Source organism: Prinia subflava, chromosome 17, assembly GCF_021018805.1.
Source record: "Prinia subflava isolate CZ2003 ecotype Zambia chromosome 17, Cam_Psub_1.2, whole genome shotgun sequence".
In the NCBI taxonomy this organism is placed as follows: Eukaryota; Metazoa; Chordata; class Aves; order Passeriformes; family Cisticolidae; genus Prinia; species Prinia subflava.
The window spans coordinates 8,961,368-8,982,142 of record NC_086263.1 but is presented as its reverse complement, the minus strand read 5'-3'; the positions used below and the strand labels follow the sequence as shown (position 1 = coordinate 8,982,142).

Sequence of the window (20,775 nt, the reverse complement as noted above, 5' to 3'; positions counted from 1 at the left end):
AGCAATCCTTTATTACTTAGGAAGATGTCTCTCTCAGTCTGCTGTAATTCTCTGATTTAGCTGTAACTTGCATATTTCAGAGCGTTACAATGATAAAATCTACACAACAGCCTATGAGAGACAGAGGAGGGACATAATATTAAGGACTATTTAGGGAAACGATATTCAAGACTGACAAGATGAAACATTTGAAGTTTAGGATTCCTAAGTGCTCTGCAAAAACATCTGCCAAGAAGACTGAGAACCTTCAAGTTTTTAGCACTTTCTCAGCTGCAAATGTAGAGGTGCAAATGAAGACAGCAAACCGAGGAAAGACCTAGTAATGGCAAAGTTCTCATACTGAGAATCAGAAATGGTTATTCCTGATTAAATGCCATTTGCTTTGCTCAGTGATCAAGAACAGGAGGAGCTCAGATAAATGCCATTTTCCTGACCTGTCTGCTGTGGACAGGAGAGATCAGGAGTTGCTGGGAGAGATCCTCTTCATTCATTTCACTCACCTTTCAGCACATGCTGCCCATATGAGGCACTGCAAAGATCAGCTGTTCCCTGGAGAGGTGAAAGCTGAGCACTCCTTCATGGAGGTTTTGGAGTGAAACCTTTCTGCCTTTATTGCCCACTTCTTCTGGAGTGACGAGATCAGAATGTGGCACAAAACAGACCAAGCAGCAAAGCTCCTTCTGTGGAGTAACTTTTTTCTTGTAATCATTTACACCATTGTTAATTGTGCGTAATTTGCACCTTAACCTAAAGCATTTTGGGTCTTCTTTTTCCTCCAGTTTAACCATTTACGTAGATGACAAATTCCTCATGATGAAGAGAAGCATTAAAAAGAATAGTTTATTTCCTTCCACTCTGAAAGAACTTGATACTATTACAGTAGTAGATTTTGGATGTTAATTGATTGCTGCTGTCCACATCAGGACAAATGTATCTTTTTATTATTTTTTCATTTATTTGTAATTTTCAAAGCCTTGTAGTTTCACCCATTTTTTTAAAGGAAGATGTTTATACAAACTGCAGTAAAACAAATTAGACCTCTGTATGCTCCTGAGTTTGTCTTTCTCTCTCACTCATTCCACACTTTGAATTACTTGCACTTCCTTTCCTCTGAAAATATGTAGGTTGATGGCAAAAGTGGTTCCAATGCCACATATCCTCAAGAATGTTTTCTCCTTTTCTTTCCACAATTTGTTTTTCATGATGTTCTCGTTCTGCTCTGGGTCATGACAACCTGCTCTGTGTCATGTGTTATGGCTGCTACACATGATGAAGAATTTCTCTCGTCGTTTTCTAGATCACTCTTTTCCAGATACTTTTGCCCACTCTTTGTTCTTTAGAACCTTTCTCTGGATTTTCCCAGAGACTGTCTTTGGCAGATCCTGAACGAACTCCACCTGAAAGGCAAAAATGCTCCCTGCAGCCAAATAACTTGTGATTAATCTCCCAGGTGCAACAAAAGATTGTGAAAACACTTTTAGCATGGGATAGTTGGGGATAAACAGAAGGGAAGCTGCACAACCAGGGCTGGAATGGTGAAATTCCTTACTACATCTTGTAGATACTGCACAGACAGTACTTGCAGCGAGATGTACCACGATCTCTAGGAGCTGAGTGCTTCAGTAACTTTCAAGAGTTACTGGTGTCTTTCCTAGTAGGTACAGATAGATTCCAACCCACTGATGCCAGCAGAAGCTCCTGTTTTGGTTTGGCTGTGTGTCAGAGGAGAGTTCAAGATACAGCTGGTTAGAATGGAATGCCTTGCCCATTTGAGCTGCTGTGAAAACTCCAGTACTCCATGAAAGAAAGACTGGACCCTCATGAGGTAAAATTTCATGACCATGGCTTCCCTTTGGGTACTTTCTAGCACACACAGCCACCCCAAGGCTACAGCTGCAACAGACCCTCTCATCTACTTTTATTTTATCTAACTCTGGTTGGAGTGTTTGTCAGAATGCTATTGAAAAGGAGCTGAGGCAGGATAAAAAATGCTCAGTTTCTGGTACAGTTAGAGAACCTGTCTTTTTGGGCTGTTCTTACCTTCCTTGGATACTTGTAAGGTGCAGTCACCTTCTTGACATGCTGTTGAAGTTCAAGAGTTAATTTTTCAGGATCGTGTGATACAAAAGCAGGAGCTAAAACAATGAAGGCTTTGACCACCTGTGCCACAAAAATGAAGGGATTGCATTAACTTCCAGAGGTGGCAATACAGGAATACATCTGTTGTGAAAAGCAAGTGTCAAAATTCAGACTGCCAAAATGTGATCTTATTCTTTAATTTCTCTTTTCATTAGCTGTTTTTTATCAACTGCTGTGCTATGAAGGACCTGTTTGGCAGCAGAAAGTGTTTTGCTACTTTCCACTTTTTTCTTAACTTTATACATTATTAAACTTTCAAAAAGTTTTAGTACAGAAAATTGAGAGAGATTTAAATCTCATCCCAGTTACTGAAAGAAATGTTGCGAGGCTGGAAAAATAGAAAGCAAAAACGAAACACTCTGGATATCATTGCCACCATATGCTTAGTGATAAATGATAAATAATCAAAATTTCATTGCTTAGACAAATGATCATATGATTGGTCTGAAAAACAAAATGTTTTCCCCACATAAAACCCTGCAAATAAATAATTTTGTAATTTTAAGATCTGTCATGATATGGATTTCAAAAATGTTAGCCAACCTATTTTTGAAAGCCTGCAACACTGAATTCCAGGGAAGCCTAGTACATGCAGGGATATTGATGGTTAGAATAAAGGGTATTTCTTTCACATCTTTTGCTGTTTTGTTTTACCTCCCCTCGCACTGGGTCGGGGCTGCTGACCACAGCCGCCTCTGCCACTGCTGGGTGCTCTATCAGTGCACTCTCCACCTCAAACGGGCCAATGCGGTACCTGGGGGGCACAAAGACACCTCAGCTCCAGCAGCAGGGACCAGCCCATTGGGCTTTCCAGGCTGCATTCCAAGAGGCAAAGCTAAAGGGACATGCCTTACCCAGCGGAATTAATGATATCATCACCTCTTCCAACAAACCAGATATATCCCTCTTCATCCATAGTGCCTCTGTCCCCAGTGAGATAAAAATCTCCACGCACAGAGGCAGCAGTCTTCTCTGGATTATCCTGGCAACAATCAAACATTTCCAAAAAAATATCTTCTTGTTAGTGAATTGTAATGCATTTACTTTGCAGTGGTGCTAAAAATGATGAAAATATTTTTTCAAGTTGTTCTCAAATGAGTGTGTTCAGTACTGTTTTATTCCCTCAGCTAACAGAGCCACATTAGCAGCTTTGTTATGGAAACATACGGTATGTGGACAAAAGCACTTTTAAAGTAGAGATTTCTGTTGCAGAGAGAAAAGGCCATGCTCTATCAAAATGCCCAACGCCACAGGAAATGGCTAAAATCTGTAACCCACTCTGGGGTTGCCAAAATAACATTCAGACAAAGGAATTTTTTTTTCTTTTATCTGTCAGGACCAAAACACAAATTAAGTGACCTGCAGGAAAAACATTATCTGACCTTTAGCACCTATCTATCCAATGTAACCTTTTGGCTGCACAGGAAAAACACTCTGACAAGAGAAGTCGTAGTGAAAACCTGCAATAACAGTGTTGAAGCTAAAGAAGATTTTGTGCCATAGTGAGAAATGAGTTTGTGCAGGTTGTTGTGTGAGGATGCTACAAGTATACAAATATTATGTTGTTCAGAAGAGGATTAAAAACATATATAGGTTACCCAAAACCTATTGAGTATGACAGTTCCAATACAGGGGAGAATATCTTTAAGTTTTCCTGATTCTACTATTTTCTTCAGAATGTCCTGCACCCCAGCACCACCACACACTGCTCAGGCTCAAAACCCAGTGAGACCTTCTGAGGATCCTGCCTGCAATTCTGCTCCTGGCAGGGCTTGGCCCTGGCTCCCTCCCGAGTCTCTCAGCACTCAGACACGTCAGGCTCACCAAGTACTCGGAGAAGAGGCAGAAGGGTCGTGTGGGCTGCACTCGGACAGCAATGGTGCCCTCTTGTCCTGCAGGCACAACAGCCCCTTGGTCATCTACGATCTGCAGCAAGGACAGACACAGCAGGAGGGCTTTGATCAGCTCAGGGGAACACTGGCTCCTGCTCAGTGCAGGGCACACAAGGGATGGAGACAGCACTGCCTCACTCTTCTACCACAGCTGCCACACAGCCACGTACCTGCACATCGTAAGGGGGAACAGCTTTTCCCAAAGAGCCGGGTTTAATTTTCATTCCTTTCATATTGGCACAGATTGTCACCTGCAGAATGGATTTTTAGAACATTTTTAAAATGGTTGCAATGTCTTGTAAATTTTATTATTGTTTGCATTAAACAGGACTCCTCTTTGTGACTTTGTTGTGACAAGGGCTGAATCAGGACCAAAGCACTGTGGTTCTTGAGGACATCACAGTCCTCAAGATGTCCTGGGATGTGAGCTGCTATAATATTTTTCATTTAAACCTCAGACAGGAAAAATTGATACCCAGAGCAAATAATCTATTTTAGTTTTGCTTTTGAAGTAAAGATGGTGAAGGGGTTTTCTACCAGTAATTACATTTATTGTAAACGTACTGTTTCGGTCTGGCCATAACCTTCATGGATATCCAGCCCTGTCTGGATTTTCCACTTCGCCAACACTTCAGGATTGAGTGCTTCCCCTCCAGTTATACAATGTTTCAGACTCCTGAACTTGTAGCTTGAGAGGAAGAGCAAATGAAATAATTTTCTTAACATTTGAAAAGTGTAAGTAGTAAATAGACTACTTGCGCAGTAAATAAACTTAACAGAACAGCCTCCGTCAGATTTCCAAGGAAGTATACCTAACACTTGCCAAGCTCCTTGGGAAATTACAATCATCATCCTGTTATGCACACCTGGACTAGACTCCTATGTTGCTTGAGTTGCCACTGAAGATGATGTGGTTTATCTCTGTGTAATTAGAAACAGGTTTTTCTGCTGGAAAATGCATAAGCAAAAGTGTTTCCTTGGGAGAGCTGACACAAAAGGAGAAATCTGAACAAGCACATCAGATGTGTGTGGAAAGCTGAGTTATGTGCCAACATCCAAGTTCAGATATAATACAGAGAATTTTTTTAGAGCAAAAGGAAGGATGAATAGGTACACAGAGGCTGAGCTCTGCTAAAGCTGGGTTGGCTTTTGTCAGGATGAAAGATCTATGTGACAAGAAGAAGTACCTTACCAAAGATGTGAAACCTCCTTGCAAACCACTTCCCACAAGCTGGCTATTTTACAGAGTAACAAACTGGTGGGAACAGCTGCCAAGTAACTCTTAGCATGTGAAAGTCTAACTGCTGCCTTCATTCTCAAGCCAGTGAACTTGTTTCCCTTGTTTCCTCTGTGCTCTCTATTCAAAGACCCAATCCTGAAGCCCAAGTAGCCTACGCTGTGGCTAATTATCTCACATTTCAAAACTGAGAGCCTTCGTTACTGACAGGCAGTTGTGCTAGGTAGATTGCCTTTAACAGAAAAAAAAAATTAAGGAATCTAAGGAACCAAGCATCCAGAGGTGTCCCGGCTGTACCTGCTCACATCATGTTGGACCAGCATGCGGAAGGCAGTGGGAGCCGTGCAGAAGGTGGTGATGGGGTACCTTGAGAGAGTCTAGAGAAACAGAAAGTTACTGTGCTGAAAAGAAAGAGCAGTGGTGGGTCTGACCTTGTGAGTGTGCAGGTGATTAACCAAAGGGGCCAGTGTTGGGGGGTGTCACTCAGCTGATTGGTTTAAAGTGCCTTAGGGGAGGAGTGGCAACTCACTTGAAAATTCAGGAAACAGAACCTTAATTCAGGTTTATGCCATACAGTGATTACTGTCCCATATTCAGCCCGACCCCAAAGCTGCTGGAACTCCATACCTGAAGTGAGGTTTAGGTTCAATATTGGACAACACAGCAGTGACCCCAAGATCTTTATATCCTGCATCTTTCTCCACTTGTCCTCTACACTTGAGCCATGACACATGGCCTAACAGGAGGGAAAACACTTGTTCACTGAGCTTAATGGGCACCAAATGGAGGGGTGATTCCTTGGGATGTGGGAAGTACTATCCCTGCTGCTACTGAGCAGTGGTGCCCATGAGCTGGAGCCCAGTTTGTTTCCTTCATTTATGTAAAATGGAAATAATCATCACAGTATAAAATGTTAAGCTTACCTCTGCAATAACTTCTGATTTAAACTGTGGCATATTGTGTACAAAGACACAGGATCCACAGATCCATGGTCCAAAAACACTGCTCCAAGCTGCTTTTACCCAGCCAGTATCAGAGGTATTCCACATTATATCTGAAGGAGTCAAGTTCATCCAATACCTAATGAAAAAGCAAAGATGAGAGAAATGTTGCAGAGAATGTGAGAGACTCAGGTCACAGCAGGAGGTTTCCCTTAGATGATGTGGTGTCAGCAAATGGGGCTCTGTAGAATTTTTGAGAAAACTGAAGAGTCTTAAGTATTCTTTGATTTTCCTTCATTCCTTCCTGCTTAATATTTCAGGCATTTATTTTTCTGTCAAGCAGTGCAAAACATCTTTGTCTTGAGTTGCAGAATCGGGGTCTAGAGCAGAACCCAAACAGATCATATGGAGTATGCTTTCCCCGCCTGGTGCAGTTGAGACACCAGCTAAGTCACAGCTCATTTCTCCAGGAAACTAAACAAGTTACTTCTCTGGACCCTTGATCACCAGCTTCCAACTTGGAATGCTTTGAGAAAGGCATCCTTTAACTTTCAAGATGAGGAGGATGCAAGATCCTACAGTCATGAAATGCCTACATTTACTGGAATTTTGTGGTTGTATCTTCTTTTTAGTGGCTATCACGTCACTTAATCAGGACCTGGGAGGAGCTGCAAGGTAATACCTGCCACTGATTGCAAATCCGATGCCATAACTGCTGTGGGAGAGCACCACCATTTTTGGGAAGCCCGTAGTTCCACTGGTAAAATAGATCAGCATTGTGTCTTGGCTCCTTGTCTTGACACATTGATGGTCAGCAGATGCAACCCTTCAGAAGAAATGGTATATTCCAGTGGAGAACATGCAGTTCTCCACCAGGAAATGCAACAGCATTTTTATTGTTTAGCAGTTCAACAGGAACATTGCCCCAAACTGAATGATCTCACCGAATGAGTGGTAACATTGGTAAGAACAGTTAGAGAAAACATTTTGCCTGTAACAAATATTCCCTCTGTGCCATAACTTTTAAGATATGAGCACCTACAGAATATTTCTGTGACTTTGTCTGCAACTGTTTTAGCAAGGGCACTCCAGGTGCTGATTATGGAACAGCAGCAGAAATCAGTGTCTGCCTCACACAAGCAAAAGCCAATCCCCAACCTGAATTCAATGACTAAGGTTATTATGTCAAGTACGTTGGTCTTATAACTAATGGCATATCATTTATTTTCAAGAGACTGATGGATAATTCAGATCCTCTGAGCTACCAGGATAGTAAAGGGAACAAAGAACTCTGTGCCAAGATCTGGCAATGGGTATTTTGTCATCATTTGACATAATAACCCATTTAATCAAGGGTCATTAGAATGGGCTCTAGCAGACAAGCTCATAACAATTGTTTAGAGCTCTGTATGATTTGGTGATCACAGTAGAAGCAGAGAGCTTCTAAAAGCTGGCAGGCTGCTAAGTGCAACTGAAGTACATGTGCTAAACTCCAGAAACCTGGACTGGACAAACCTCTACCTCTAGTGTAATCACACAAGAGGGAGCTGACAGAAGGATGCAAAAATGTAGCTCATTTGTATTTTGAAAATTCCCCCTAAACTCCTCAGTGTCACCTGACTGGTACAGCTGCCTTCACCTCACAGGCATGATGCCAAAAGAGCTGGATACTCACGCAAGGTGTTCTTTGAAGTTCAGCCACCCATCCCTGCTCCCTTGGCCTACAATGAGTTTACTTTTCAGGAACTGGCTGCCTGGCAGGACAGATTCCACTGCAGGTGCCAGCGTGTCATCGGTAATGATGCACTTGGCCTTTGAAGCCTGGAGTCGGTATGAGATGTCTTTGGCTGTTAGTTGAGATGTTCCTGGAATAAGAACAATTCCTGGAAAAAAGCAAGGATCAATTGAGAAAAGTCAGCATTTCCCAAAAGTACTTGATCACGTGTCTCTCTGTTGATGCTGATTTTATCCATCATGGCTGTTTAGCAGTTTAAAAGCAGAGCATAATAGATATATTAAATTATTAATGACTCTAAACATATAAACAATTCCATTATAAACTCAGCTCCCTTACAATGAATGTGGTCAAGTCTGGCCTTAGGCTGCAGCCATGCAACCCTCTCTGCCTTCCCCTGGGGATGCTGTTTGACTGGACCACGTCTGGCCCTGTGGTTCCTGTGTGGAATTCCTGACAATTCTCCTTCTGGGCACAAGATCAGTTGTAGAGGTCACAAGAGAACATTGCTCTTTGCATTTTCTCCACCCTAATCTAACCCTTGGCTTGTAGTCTCTGTTTGCTTTGTCTCTGCACCCAACAAGTCAGGGAGTGCCTCACCTGCTCGCATGCAGGCCACGTTGAGGAGCCACCACTCAGGAACACGAGGCAGAACTGCTACAACTCTGTCACCTCTCTGCAAACCACAGGCCTCAGAAAGAACATTGGCTGCCTTCCTGGACAGAGAGCCCAGCTCCTCAAAGCTCCACTTCACCTCCTCTCCCTCATCATTGACCCACCAAAAAGCTGGGTTTGCTGGTTTTCTTCCATCCTACAACGTGTGAGAAGATATTAAAATAAGGCAAACCTTCAAAGGTTTCACTTCAATATAAATCACCCTTGGCAACTACTCTCTTGGAGTGGTACCTATCTTTCTGACAAACAAAATAAAACGGTGTTAATACTATCAAGTATCCATTAGTAAAACTGTATTATCTGAGATTTGTTGCACTGTGTCCTGGTTTTGACTGGGATGGAGTAAGCACTGCTTAGCAACAACTAAGTCAAGGACTTTCCAGTTTTTCACACTCTGCTAACAAGGAGGTGCATGAAAAGCTGGGGGAGATAATAGACAGGACAGCTGACCTGAATTTTCCAAAGGGATATTCTGCACCACAGAAGGTCCTGCTCAGTTTATACAGGTGGGAAGTTGGTCGAGGGGTGCCAAGCACTGTCTGGGGACAGGCCGGGTGTCGATCACTGGGGAATTGTGTTGTGCATCATTCCTCTTTTCTGGGTTTTCTTTGTTGCTCCCTCTTTTTGTTATCTCCCTTTTAATCACTACTATTTCTACTAATACTTCTACAAAAGTGATAATTGTTATTAATATTCTTCTTATAATATTTTATTTCCATTCTTAAACTGTTCTTTCCCCAACCCATGGGTTTTACCTTTTTTTTCTCCTATTCTCCTCCCCATCATGCTGGATGTGTGTGTGGGTGTGTGCGTGTCAGATCCAGGGGCACTGTGGTTCTTAGCTGACAGCTGGGGTTAAACTACCACTCATTATAAAGTAAATGACAAATACTACCTTTTCCAGTCGTGCCCACTCATCTAAGACATCACTTGCAAAGTTGAAATATTCTGGCAGTTCCTTTTTGCCCTGGTTTATTGATTCATAATAGGAAAGAATCTGAGATGTAAGAAGCCTGTTGTTTCCATGGAGTGTTCTGGAAGGTGACTTGAGAATCCACAAACACTGAGGAATCCATGATTTAATAAATGTTCTCATGATATATGGTGTTTTATCAGATGGTGAGGGGAAGGAATCAGGTGTGCACCTAAGGAATCAGTCACCTGGAATGAAAGAAAATACATTTAAAACCAGACAGTTATTGGATGTTGTGTACTTTGTGATGCTGAATGAATTACTGCAAACCAGTTTGAATAAATAGGTTGTTTGAACACATCTGTGTTTTCCCTATTATTTTATGTTCCTCCTTTTTTTGTAAAGGGATTGTGCACTGCTTTTCATAAGCATATTTGTCCTCTACTTTGTCAGCTGATGAATGACTCTCATATCTCATCTCTAAAATTTCACTTGCCAATCTTTTTCTCAATATCTGTGTCTGGATTTTATGTAACTTTGCCTGCCTACAGAAATAAAATGCCGCTACTTTTGAAGTGCTTTAGGAGACTATCACCTTGACTTAAAACTGTGTCTGTAATTATGTTATGCCTTAAACCTGCACTAGATGGCGAGTCACACTGAATTTATGCACCAATAAAACTGATGAATCTCTGATTTATTTTCTTACAAATTCCATTTTCTTTGAGGGCATGGAATAAACACAAAATAGACAGTAGGTGAGCAAAGGATGAAGTGCCAAAACTTCCATTTTCTTTGCACTTCAGCTGAAGTATGCAGCTTGAGAAAAGATGCGGGTTGTAAAATAAACTTGCAAAGAGAGTGCCAACATTTCCAGTTTTTCCTAGTCTTTCCTACACAACATACAGGTACACGTGGATGAGATAGAATGGATAATGCCACAGGTATTTAAAGCCCAATCCTGAAAGTCAAGAAAACTGGATTTTCCCTCATGGGTGCTGAATCATCAGATAAACTTGTTTTGAGTGTAATGAAGTCCTTAAGGATGTCCCCATATATCTAAGGGAATTTTCCCCTAATTCAATGAAATCAGTTTTGCTTTTAAACTTTTTTGTGCCATGATCTTGTCCTTATTTATTAGCCAGCAGCACATACCTGTCTCACAGGGATACCACACAGTTACTTTGACCTTTGTATTATTTATTGCAGGTGTACTGAGAGTTTCCAGTGTTCAGTGTCAATAAATAGCAGTAACTGGCATCATTCTGAAATCACTGTATTTGTCAGGCAGACCAGAGAAATTGAGATAGAAAGTGCATATGTGAGCTCTTGACCACATATTTGATGGGTGTGAATGGTAACTAAGCAGATTATTTATGCCTAGAATATTATTTATCCTGAATCCATCAGTTTTTCCTCCTGACTGGACTGTACCTTCTGCAGAAGAACAGATTTTCCATAGCTCTAAACTACAAAACACAAAAAGAAAGCCAAATCTAGCTAGCACTGATGAAGAAATGCACAGAATGTGACCTTATCTGCTCCATGTCTAAAATAAAACATTGTTCTCCACCAGTTCAGTTCCACTAAATCCCACTCCTTTCCTCATTGCAAATCTGTCCTGGCAGGATGGACTGTTGTAAGATCCTCCTTTTTCTGCAGTTTCCTTTTAGAACATAGAGGTTAGAAGCCCTTTCCATGACGGAGCCTATTTCTTGGCAGGAGGTTTCCAGGAGGGATTTAAGTTGATGGCTATTTGTTTTAGTGGCAGACAGGGGAAAAGCAGCTCTCTCAGCAAATGGTTTTGTCATCCTACCTTTATTCTGGGAGCCTTAGGCTGTGTTCTGAGCTTAAACACTGCCTGCTCAGCTCAAACAGGCATTGTTAGTTTTAACCTGCTATTCTCAGAGATGCTTTTTAACCTTACTAGTATGTTGCTTGAAAGATATCTTTGGAAAGGAGCCTGTTATGAAGAGAAAGAGACCACAAAGTCAAATGGGAGACTCTTATCTTTCTGCTTCTTTTTCTCCTTTAGTACCTGATTGCTGACTGTGATCTTATCTTGCAAGCAGCTTGAATACACAGCTCCTGATTTCATTAGGTACACTCTACAAGTACTAATAGAACACATTTCAAGGTGCATTACAACGCAAATCTTTTGAGACTGATAGAAAAGAGTTTGCAGGATACCCAGCCCAACTCACAGCAGGCATGAGAACAAACTAAATTGCAGCAGTATGGCCCCCCAAAATCCTTCACCCACAGAAAATGGAGCCTACCACACCAACCCCCATTATGAACACTCCTTTTTAGTCGTGCCCTCCCGGATAAGAAATCTGCTAAAGGCACGGGGTGCAAAGCATCATTTGCTACTCCTCAAGAAGAAGAGAGAGTCATTATTGAAGGATTTTATTCCTGGTTCTGCTAATTCAGACCCACCTGTTGTTAAGCCAGCTCTGTCCTTCTTGCCACTGAAACAATGACTAGAATACCTGATCTCCTCTACCAGCCACAGCTTTGGGGGTAAAGTTCACAAATTTCAGCACAGTTTAAGGGTCAAAGGTGTTTCTGTTACAACTACAGACTGTAAGTACAGAAATTCCTTAGTAAATTGAAGGAATTCCGGAATCTTGATATTTCTGTAAGATTTTTTAAAATGTTCTATAAAAACTGTCTAGGGAGGCCTCATAGTTCACATGCATTGCTCATAGCTGTCCTAAAAATGAATTGGTACATTTAATTACTTCAGTTCATTGCACAGAAAATTGTGTTACCACTGAAAACCAATGGCAAAATCTTCTAGTTTAACCCACGAATTAGTATCTTACTTGAGCTACAACTTGGCACCTAAGTACAGAGGGGAGCCTCAACAGACAAGACATCAAAGAGTTACAGACATTAAATAGGCAAAGAAAGGAGAATTTTTACAACTTCACCACACTCTCGGTCAGATCCACAATTAGAAGATGCGTAAGTGCAAGAGACAAGCAAACATTAGGCAGAGGAGCAGCCCTCAAATACTGTCCCAGGTACCTGAACTGCTGCCTTGTCTGCAGCCCTGACAAGAGGAGGGTTTCTAATTTCACCAGTGCACTCTGAATCCATTGGTGCTTCTGTAGGCAAGTGTTTCCTCCTGTGCTCTTTCACCTTTTTCCTGGGTTGTTTATTTGCAGGAACAGTAAACCCAACTTCCCCATAAGTACTTGCCCACCAAGCACTACTAAAGATGGGGAAGTGCTTAACTAATTTAATCTTCCTATAGAAAGGTGCAGTTGGCTCCACTGGTGGTAGACTCTTATCAACCTTATCAGCCTCTTGGCTTGGCCAATACAGCTGCAGACATCTGAGCAGCAAACCCTACTGCTTAATGCTCCTTTGCTTCTTTCTTTCTCAGTAGCTAGATAAAGGCAGGACAAGATGAAGACACATCCATTTTTCCTTCTTCTGTTGTTGTTTCTCACAGGTTTCCTGGCAGCAGACAGCATAAGCCCTAATGAAGCAAAGCTAAAGAAAAGCAAGCTCCCCAAAATAAAAAAGGAGAACCATGTCCTCTTACTGAAACCGAGCAACTTTGACAGAGCATTGAAGGAAACCAAATACCTCCTGGTGAAGTTCTGTGAGTATCAATTTCCACTTCCTTACTCTGGTGGCTCTGCAGAGAATGACTGATGTTGGGGCACTCAAGAATGCTTTACCATTGCTTTGTCCCCTAGTAGTCCTTGTTTGTTTTGGTTTTCTCCATGCATCTATTTCTGATTGTAGCTACAGTAATTTATTCTTTTTTGGGGTGGTTAAATACCAGTCTGCTGCATAAGACAGTGCTGAGTTGGCATTCTTTGCTTCCACTGCCTAATTTTGCAAGTATGTGTTTCACAGCAGTGATGGGTAAAACATATTAAAAAAGCCCAACCAAACAAAAGTTAATCAGACAGTGCTTTTCTCCCTCTTACATTTTCATCAGCACTTTGTATGAGGTTTTTTGGATGGCATCTCTCCTCTGCGAGCACTTGGGCTTCAAGGATTGTCTTTCTATAATATTTTGATATCTGTAGTTGCATTATATTGATCTTTTTCCCTGAAAGGAGCGTTTGATAAGGTAGAGGCTGGTTTGTGGTCCTTCTTTTAGGTTCATGTTCATTTCTCCTGGGGAGAAAACTGGTGGGGTTTTTGAATAATTAACTTTGCTATAGGGTCTGGCCATCAAGTGTATCACAAAGGTGAAAGCCAAGAGGTGGATTCTTGAGATGTTGCTCCTCTAAAAGTTCAGGTACTGCATAATTTCCCGTGCCACAAACAGGATCTGCACTGGCCAGCATCTTGCTGGTAGCAGAAACTTTGATCTGCACAAGGCAGCAAAATCTTTGTCTCTGTTGCTTGGGCTTGACCTTGCTCTGTTGAGCCAAACAAACACTGTGAGCTCAGTGCACACATCCTCTTAACCTTAAATTACACAAACACTTGCAAACCAGCCCCGTTTTGGAAGCAGGTGCCAGACACAGGCACAAGCTGAACCCCCAAACTGTTCCATATTTGGAAAGGATATTAGAAATTAAGGCAATATCCTAATTTTGCAGAAGTGCATTTAATTTGTTCTTTTGCATCACTACCAAATGTGGATTTTACTGCTGCTAATATAATAAATATAATAAATGTAATAAACGTAATAAATACAATGATATCTAAATATAATAAATGTAACATATAATAGCAATAACATATTATATAAAATAAATATTTAATATTAATATATAATGATATGTACAATATAATATTTAGCAATAAACAATCAAATTATAATAACATAAATAAAGAATATAATGAAGATCGTGAAGACAATAAAGATAATAAAGATAATAAAGATAATAAAGATAATAAAGATAATAAAGATAATAAAGATAATAATAATAGTGATGTAGTGTAGGTCAATCTGAAATGGAAGCACTTGTATTTCCAACAACAAAACTTAAAATACACTAACAGACTCAGGAAACTAAAAATATGTTTATATCATACCAAACATTTCATTAATCCTGAAACAAGGTTATAAAACTTTAAGTGTTTTTAAACTTCCAGAATAATCACATTAGAAAATTATTTAAAACATTGTGTTTAAAATTTTGAGACACTTCTGAAAGCCTTGAAATTTAGGCAGATTTCGTTTACTAATTGTGGAGGATTTAAAGCTATCTGCCAAATTCAATCTGCAGTTTTGTACTGTTTTATTTCTCTGAAGATGCATAATTTTGGTGAAAAAGTAACTTATTAGAAAAACCTTAGTCATTCTGTATTCTCATCTTTGTAAGAGCTGTCCCAAAGCACAGGATAGAAATGGCCAGGTCAGAGCAGAGTTTGTAGACAAACTTTCTTAGTACTGGCAGAGATTATCAACAGAGGGATATTACAACACACTTCAGGATTACAACCAAGTGTGAGTGGAAAACAGACATGAAAAAAATCATAAAGAGTCAGGAGATGGAGAAAGAATTGTTCAGAAGCCCAGGGACTTGGGCACTCAAAGGATGTGGGGATCTGAATCAGGCTTCATCGCCTCCTCTTCAGAGCAGAGCCTTGGCCCTCTGATATCCCAGCACCCTCACACCTGGCTTCTTGAGAAGGGAAGGACAAACAGACTCTTCCCATTCCCCACCACATTGTCCACAATACAGAGATGAAGCTCTCTCCCCAGACAGCCCTTTCTCCAGAGCTCCTCATCACTTTCTGGTTTGGATCAAAGGCCAGCATGTCTATCCAAGGGCTTACTGAAATCTCGTGGAATTCCTCTCCCCCACAAACCATAAAGGCATCTACAGTCCCTGGAAAGAATTATGGAATCATTCCTAAGAGTGATGAGCTCCACAGCACTGATCCACTATCTGGAAATCACTGGCCTCAGTCTCTACAGCTCCCTTTGGAGACATGCCACTAAACAGCCTCTGGGGCAGTGAAAAACCATCCTGCAGTGAGGCACTGCCCTGGGGTGTAGGAAACCTGACTCCACAATGCTGAATGAGCTGATTCATTTGCTGTAGTAATTTCATTGCCACAGCACGAGGAGACTAAAGATGGGACCTGCACAGAAAAGCCATAAAGCCCTAATCTTTTATATGCTGCTTCTTAAAAGTCTAGCTAAATAAACAACCAGTGTTGACAAGGAACTTTTAAGGAAACTTAGATAATGTGAGAGAAAACAATATTGCCCAGATCACCCAGGAAATCTGTGAGGCTGCCAGGAATTAGCTTCAGAAATCCAGAATGAATGCAAGACCTGAGATCTTTTTTTTCCTGACTCATTAGCCATCAGAGAGACAGAGAGAGTGGGAAGGAATCCCAGGCTTCCCAGAATATGAGATTTCTTCTGCTGCTATACCAACACCAGAAAAGTTTGAGCTACAAACTTTGATTCAAGACTGTGCCTTAGACCACCTATCAGTTATAAGAAAACCCCAATTCTTTCCCTGTTGCATAATATTATTTACTTACCAGTCCCACAGGTGAGGTTTGCTTTGATGTTTTGTGCCCAGTGACCCCCAAATCTTCTTAATACCTGTCAGTTCCACCCTCCAGTGTCCCAGGTCTGCCTTTCTTCAGGAAGAGTTACTATAAATACCTGCTGATTTCCGGCCAGGCAGTGCACGGATCCCTCTGGAGCTGGGCAAAGTTCACAGGGCAAGTGCTCAGTTGTGGGAAATACTAAAGGTAAGAAGACTTTCAGAAGCTGTGAAAGCAAGCCTCAGAAACAGCAAAAGCAGAGAACTTGGAGCTAGCTGCAGCTGCAAAGCCTGAAAGTAGAAAAGTTACAATAGTACTGCAAGCAAGGACATGAAACAATAGTTTGAGTTTTTAGGCTTGGCCAAGATAGACTTTAAGGCTGCATAAAAATATGTTTAGCAAGATAGTAGAAGGTTTTAAGCTTAATTATGGAGTATTGTGTATTGTTAATAGAAAGCAGACAAGCAAGCATTGTTTGAAGCAGGTGTGTGTGTGCTTTTAGTGGTTGGCTAGAACAATTGTCTGTAAGATTTAGCAATATGCTATTGGCTAGAAAGTTTTTAAAGTGCCCTGTAACAAAGAACTTTGGCTGCTGCTGGCAAGACATGAGCTGTTCCATCTTTCAGTTGTCTCACCCTGTAATGAAGCTGATGTCTCAGTAAAGCTCAAGGAACCTCTCCCAGCAGTCCTGTCCCATTTGTGCAAGCTCCAACACGGTGTGAAAGCAAAGCATTGGCCTGGAAATCCAGCACTCTTCCTCTCTCATCCCAGCTGCTTTGTGCTACAGGACATGTCTGAAAACGATGCAAGCATCACCCAGCAGTGTGTGAGTCCTGCCCAGCCCCTCATCTCAGCACTCAATTGAAAGTGCTCTTCTGCTGCAGGCTGTGGCATCTCCCAGTCCGTGTTAAACTGATCTAAATTCCACACAAATGCTTGTGAGCACAGGGAATTCAGAGCTCTTGTCACCAGCAGAAGGCAGACCTTAGATCAGTGCTGCCTGCATGGGAGAGTCTCACTGTTGACACTGCACACTGCCTGAATAGAAGTCCCTCTGTTTGCTTTCACTGCAGAGAAAAGCAAATAACATTAAAAGTCTCAGTCACTCTAACAAATATGCCTATCACAGAGAGAATAAACTTTGTACACTTACAAACACTAAAAGCACTGCTTTCAGAGCACATGCTAACACCATTTCCTCCACCTTATCAGAAGAATTCACGAAAAGACACAGACCCCAGTGAATGCTTGATTCCACAAGTTTCTGGGAATGTCTGCTGCTGTTCTTTCCAGTGAAAAGTTTTCAGATCCTAGATAAAATGGGGATAACCTAAGGACAAGCACACAAGTGGTGCAGACATTGTACTGCTGCTTTGTGTGCTAAGCACAGTCTCATTTTTGAAACGGTGATGTTTACCTTTTCTAGCAGAACATTTGTACATCTAGTGAGGCACTGGGTCAGCCACAGTAGTTCTGTGCTGAGATAATGACATTTAATAGGCAAGATGAGGGTTACTTCTGAAGACAAACATCTCCTTTTTAAGGCACAAAAGCTGAAGGTGAGGTTATTAAGAAGAAATTGCAGTTACCTGCAGCAGAATGATTTACTAACATGGGTCCCTCACGTAGGTGTCTCTCACACATGCTTATTTTAGTGAATGCTTACAATAATCCAAACTTAGAATAAACCCTGATGTTTACATAGAAGAAAATCTCAAATGAACTGCAAACCTCTCTTAAAAAGTACAGAGGCCAGCACAGGAGGTTATGGCTGTATCTCACTCTAGAAGAGAAGGGGAGATTTCAAGGTCACACAGGCAAGCTTGCAACTGCAGCAAGATTAACATCCTTCCACTCTAATATGTTAAACATGAATCTATCCTTCATCTCAAGACTCTTCTGCAGAAAAATTTATACATCTGTAGTGCAACTGTAAGAGCAGCCTGCACAGATGAGAAATGGGACTGCTGAAATGGTTTTGTGACCATGTCAGAAACTAATAGCCAGGAAATCAGTGTCTGGCAGGACAACAGGCACAATCACAATGACTGCAGCAATCCCTAAACCATCAATTCAGACAGAATAATGAGATTGGAGGCCACCAGCAATTAGGTAAAGGAAAATTAACTCATTGTGCTTCTTTTTATACCCACTTCAAGAATTCTTTAGGGTCATTAAACACATTCATGTGTCAGTAAAAGATTTATCTGTCCACATTTCAATATATTTTAGTTCAGTAAACTACACCATGAAGAAGCAGCTTATTCAGGTTGTTGATGCATTGAAGAGGTAAGAGTCAAAACCCAGAATTTCTGGGTCTCATCACACTTTTAATTTTCAAACCCTTAATTTATCCTTGCTTTTATTTACAACACAGCTAAAACTAGTGATAATGGAAACATTCCCCCATGTTAATATGATGCTGTTCTTGAGCTGACAGCCTTTGAAGGGCCTCTTGCTTCTGGCAGCTGTGGCACAGCACCCTGTTTTACACGGGTGTGCCACCACACACACCTTCCCTGGTGACCTTGTCACAGCTCTCCTGCCTCTTATCCGTGTCTGCTCTTGTTCCCTGCTGATGCTCCTCGAGTTTGGAGCCTGTGATGCCACATCAGCCTCAGCAGCTGCTTCCTCATCCCACAGCCTGGAGTGATCGGTGTCAATAAAAATCCAAACCAGAGGAAGCGAAACAAAACTCAAGAAAAGGCTCCAAATAAAAGGAGTGATGATTTCCTGCAACACTCAAACGACTTGAAAAATAAAGCACCTGGGAGGCAAACAGAGAATGAGTGGAATGAAAAGGAATTGATGGAGAGCTGAAGAGGAGTCTAATCACTCAGGAAAGGAGGGGAAAGGTGTATGATGGATGTTTCTATATGATTTCTGGGTAGTCACGGAAACAGTTTTTATCTGTCTGTTCACTCACTGAACTTGTGTCTCACAGTTAGCAGGTTAATGGTACTTCAAGTTTTTCTGACTGCAGGAGTCATTCACTTCTTCCAGATGCAGCATGGAGCTACTAGAGCTAACTGTACCAACTCTCATTATCTAAGCATGCTGCTTACATTCCTAGGTAGCTGCAACTCTGACTACTAAGGCCATTCAGTGATAAGAGATCATTCCTAAAATATATGTTTAAAATTAAAATATTTCAGAGAAAAATGGATCCTACGCCCTCTTCCCCCCAGACTGTCTACCTAAATGTCTAGTGTCTAAGCTTAATATTTATTTTAGATTTGTAAAACTTCAGCTTCTGTGTCTGGACTTCACAGTCACTTTCTTCTGCCCCTTCTTATTTCACTGTGCAAAAAAGCATTTAAGCTTCCACTTTCCCAGCTGTGGGAAAACAGCTGTGCAAACTTAGATTATTAGGGGAAAAAATCTTTATATTGAAATTGCCTCTGGTGTAAAACACAGGTTTAGAATTAGCTGAAACTGCTGGCTCCTGGTTTGCTGTGGGGTTTCCTGATCCTTGCTCCAACTGCACTCTGTCCAGAGCCACAAACCCTTCCTCTTGGAAAGCCCAGTAGCTGTTCTGGGCTACCCTGCCACCTGCAGTCCCTGTGTATCAGCACTCTCAAACTGCACAGCAAGTGCTCCATGTCCTGATGAACACTCCACCTCTGCAATCATTTTCAGCAAAAGTATTTCATAAAGGCTCAACACACAGTGCTCCTAGAAGCAGCAGTACTTTTACAGTGTAGACATGCAATTTCTTACACTGACAGGTCAGAACTGCAGGTTTTCTCCAGTTGCCTCTAGAGCATATTGAGGTACAACTGGAGATACTTCTTTTCCTTTTTTTTGGTGCTAGGAGATAACACATTACAATCCTGTTGAGGGAAAGGTTCATAAGACCGTTTTTATCAATTGGAAATGGGAAATTAAACTTCGGGTAAAATTTCTTTGAAAAATCACCATAAACTTATTTGATGAAACCCAAATTTTACAGGCAATTAGAACACAATTTGGGTTTGGACTGCTGTCTTCAGGCTCATTTACTTTATTTTGAGAAGCACCTTCTCTTCATCACGTCGTATCTGAGTATCCCCTGAGCAGTTTTGTTTTACTAACAGGAACCCTTTGGCATATGAGCAGCTGGAGCAGCTCTTCCAGAGCAGGGGTTCTGTGAGATGGGTCTGTACGTGACTGGATGTGGAAGGGCCTGTCACTATCACTTTAATATTTTGAGAAAATAGCGCTATTTGATGCTAATCTTCCCACTTGCTGCAACAGTAAGGTGGAAGAAAAAGATTGATGTCTGGGATTCAAAGCAAGGATAATGATGAATAATGCAAGAAATGTAACTCAGCACTGAGTTAGATTCTGAGTTAGATTTATCTGTCATGTATTAGAACTCTTACAGAAATGTCTATTTACTTTTTGGTTATGACCACATTGGGCAATGTCTTCTCCAGGTATGCTCTAGAGAAGTGCATCTGCCATTCTGTGAAAGAACAGAAGATGGTTGTTTTGTTACATTTATGCTTTGGTGCATTTGTGTGCGTGCTTGTGCAGTTATATATCTGAACATTTGTATACACAACAGCACTCATATGTACACAAAAGAACAAAACAATTTTATAAAACCAAATTTAACTGCATGTTTTTCATCTGTTCTTATTTGCAAAATATATTGAAGAAACAAAAAAAATTTATGTGCATAATCTAAAGAAAAAAGTTTTATTCTTTTTTTTTGTTCTTTATAATAAAAGAAATTTAACAAGACAGAGCATAGACAGACAATTTCAATC

At 41.1% G+C, this 20,775-nt stretch overlaps 2 protein-coding genes across 3 annotated transcripts in view; one reads left to right on the top strand and one right to left on the bottom strand.

Annotated features, from left to right (window-relative positions):
- Window positions 1–34: 34 nt before the first annotated feature.
- LOC134559596 (acyl-coenzyme A synthetase ACSM4, mitochondrial-like) lies at window positions 35–16,445 on the bottom strand. Of its 2 annotated transcripts, none has more exons than XM_063414490.1 (14): window positions 16,140–16,445; window positions 9,515–9,780; window positions 8,545–8,755; window positions 7,885–8,092; window positions 6,892–7,035; window positions 6,192–6,348; window positions 5,566–5,645; window positions 4,596–4,719; window positions 4,202–4,282; window positions 3,964–4,065; window positions 2,994–3,121; window positions 2,794–2,893; window positions 2,041–2,160; window positions 35–1,397 (listed from the first exon to the last, which is right to left on the bottom strand). In XM_063414490.1, the coding sequence occupies exons 2-14, from the start codon at window positions 9,713–9,715 to the stop codon at window positions 1,299–1,301; spliced, it is 1,755 nt and encodes a 584-aa protein (XP_063270560.1). In that variant the 5' UTR covers window positions 9,716–9,780; window positions 16,140–16,445; the 3' UTR covers window positions 35–1,298. The 2 variants fall into 2 exon arrangements, with proteins under 2 accessions (XP_063270560.1, XP_063270562.1); XM_063414492.1 differs by having other exon boundaries at window positions 16,013–16,145.
- PDILT (protein disulfide isomerase like, testis expressed) overlaps window positions 12,905–20,775 on the top strand; it is a 23,742-nt gene continuing 15,871 nt past the window's right edge. The window contains exon 1 of the mRNA XM_063414493.1: window positions 12,905–13,148. Within this exon, the coding sequence (XP_063270563.1) occupies window positions 12,950–13,148 (199 nt within the window). The 5' untranslated portion in view covers window positions 12,905–12,949. The remainder of the gene's footprint in view (window positions 13,149–20,775) is intronic.

Coding starts and splice junctions, on each gene's coding strand:
- LOC134559596 (XM_063414490.1), bottom strand. CDS start 9,715: ATGAGAACATTTATTAAATCATGGATTCCTCAGTGTTTGTGGATTCTC. Junction 4,720..5,565: donor GTCCAACATGATGTGAGCAG/GTACAGCCGGGA, acceptor CTTCCTCTCAAG/CTACAAGTTCAGGAGTCTGA. Junction 2,894..2,993: donor GATATCATTAATTCCGCTGG/GTAAGGCATGTC, acceptor TGTGCCCCCCAG/GTACCGCATTGGCCCGTTTG.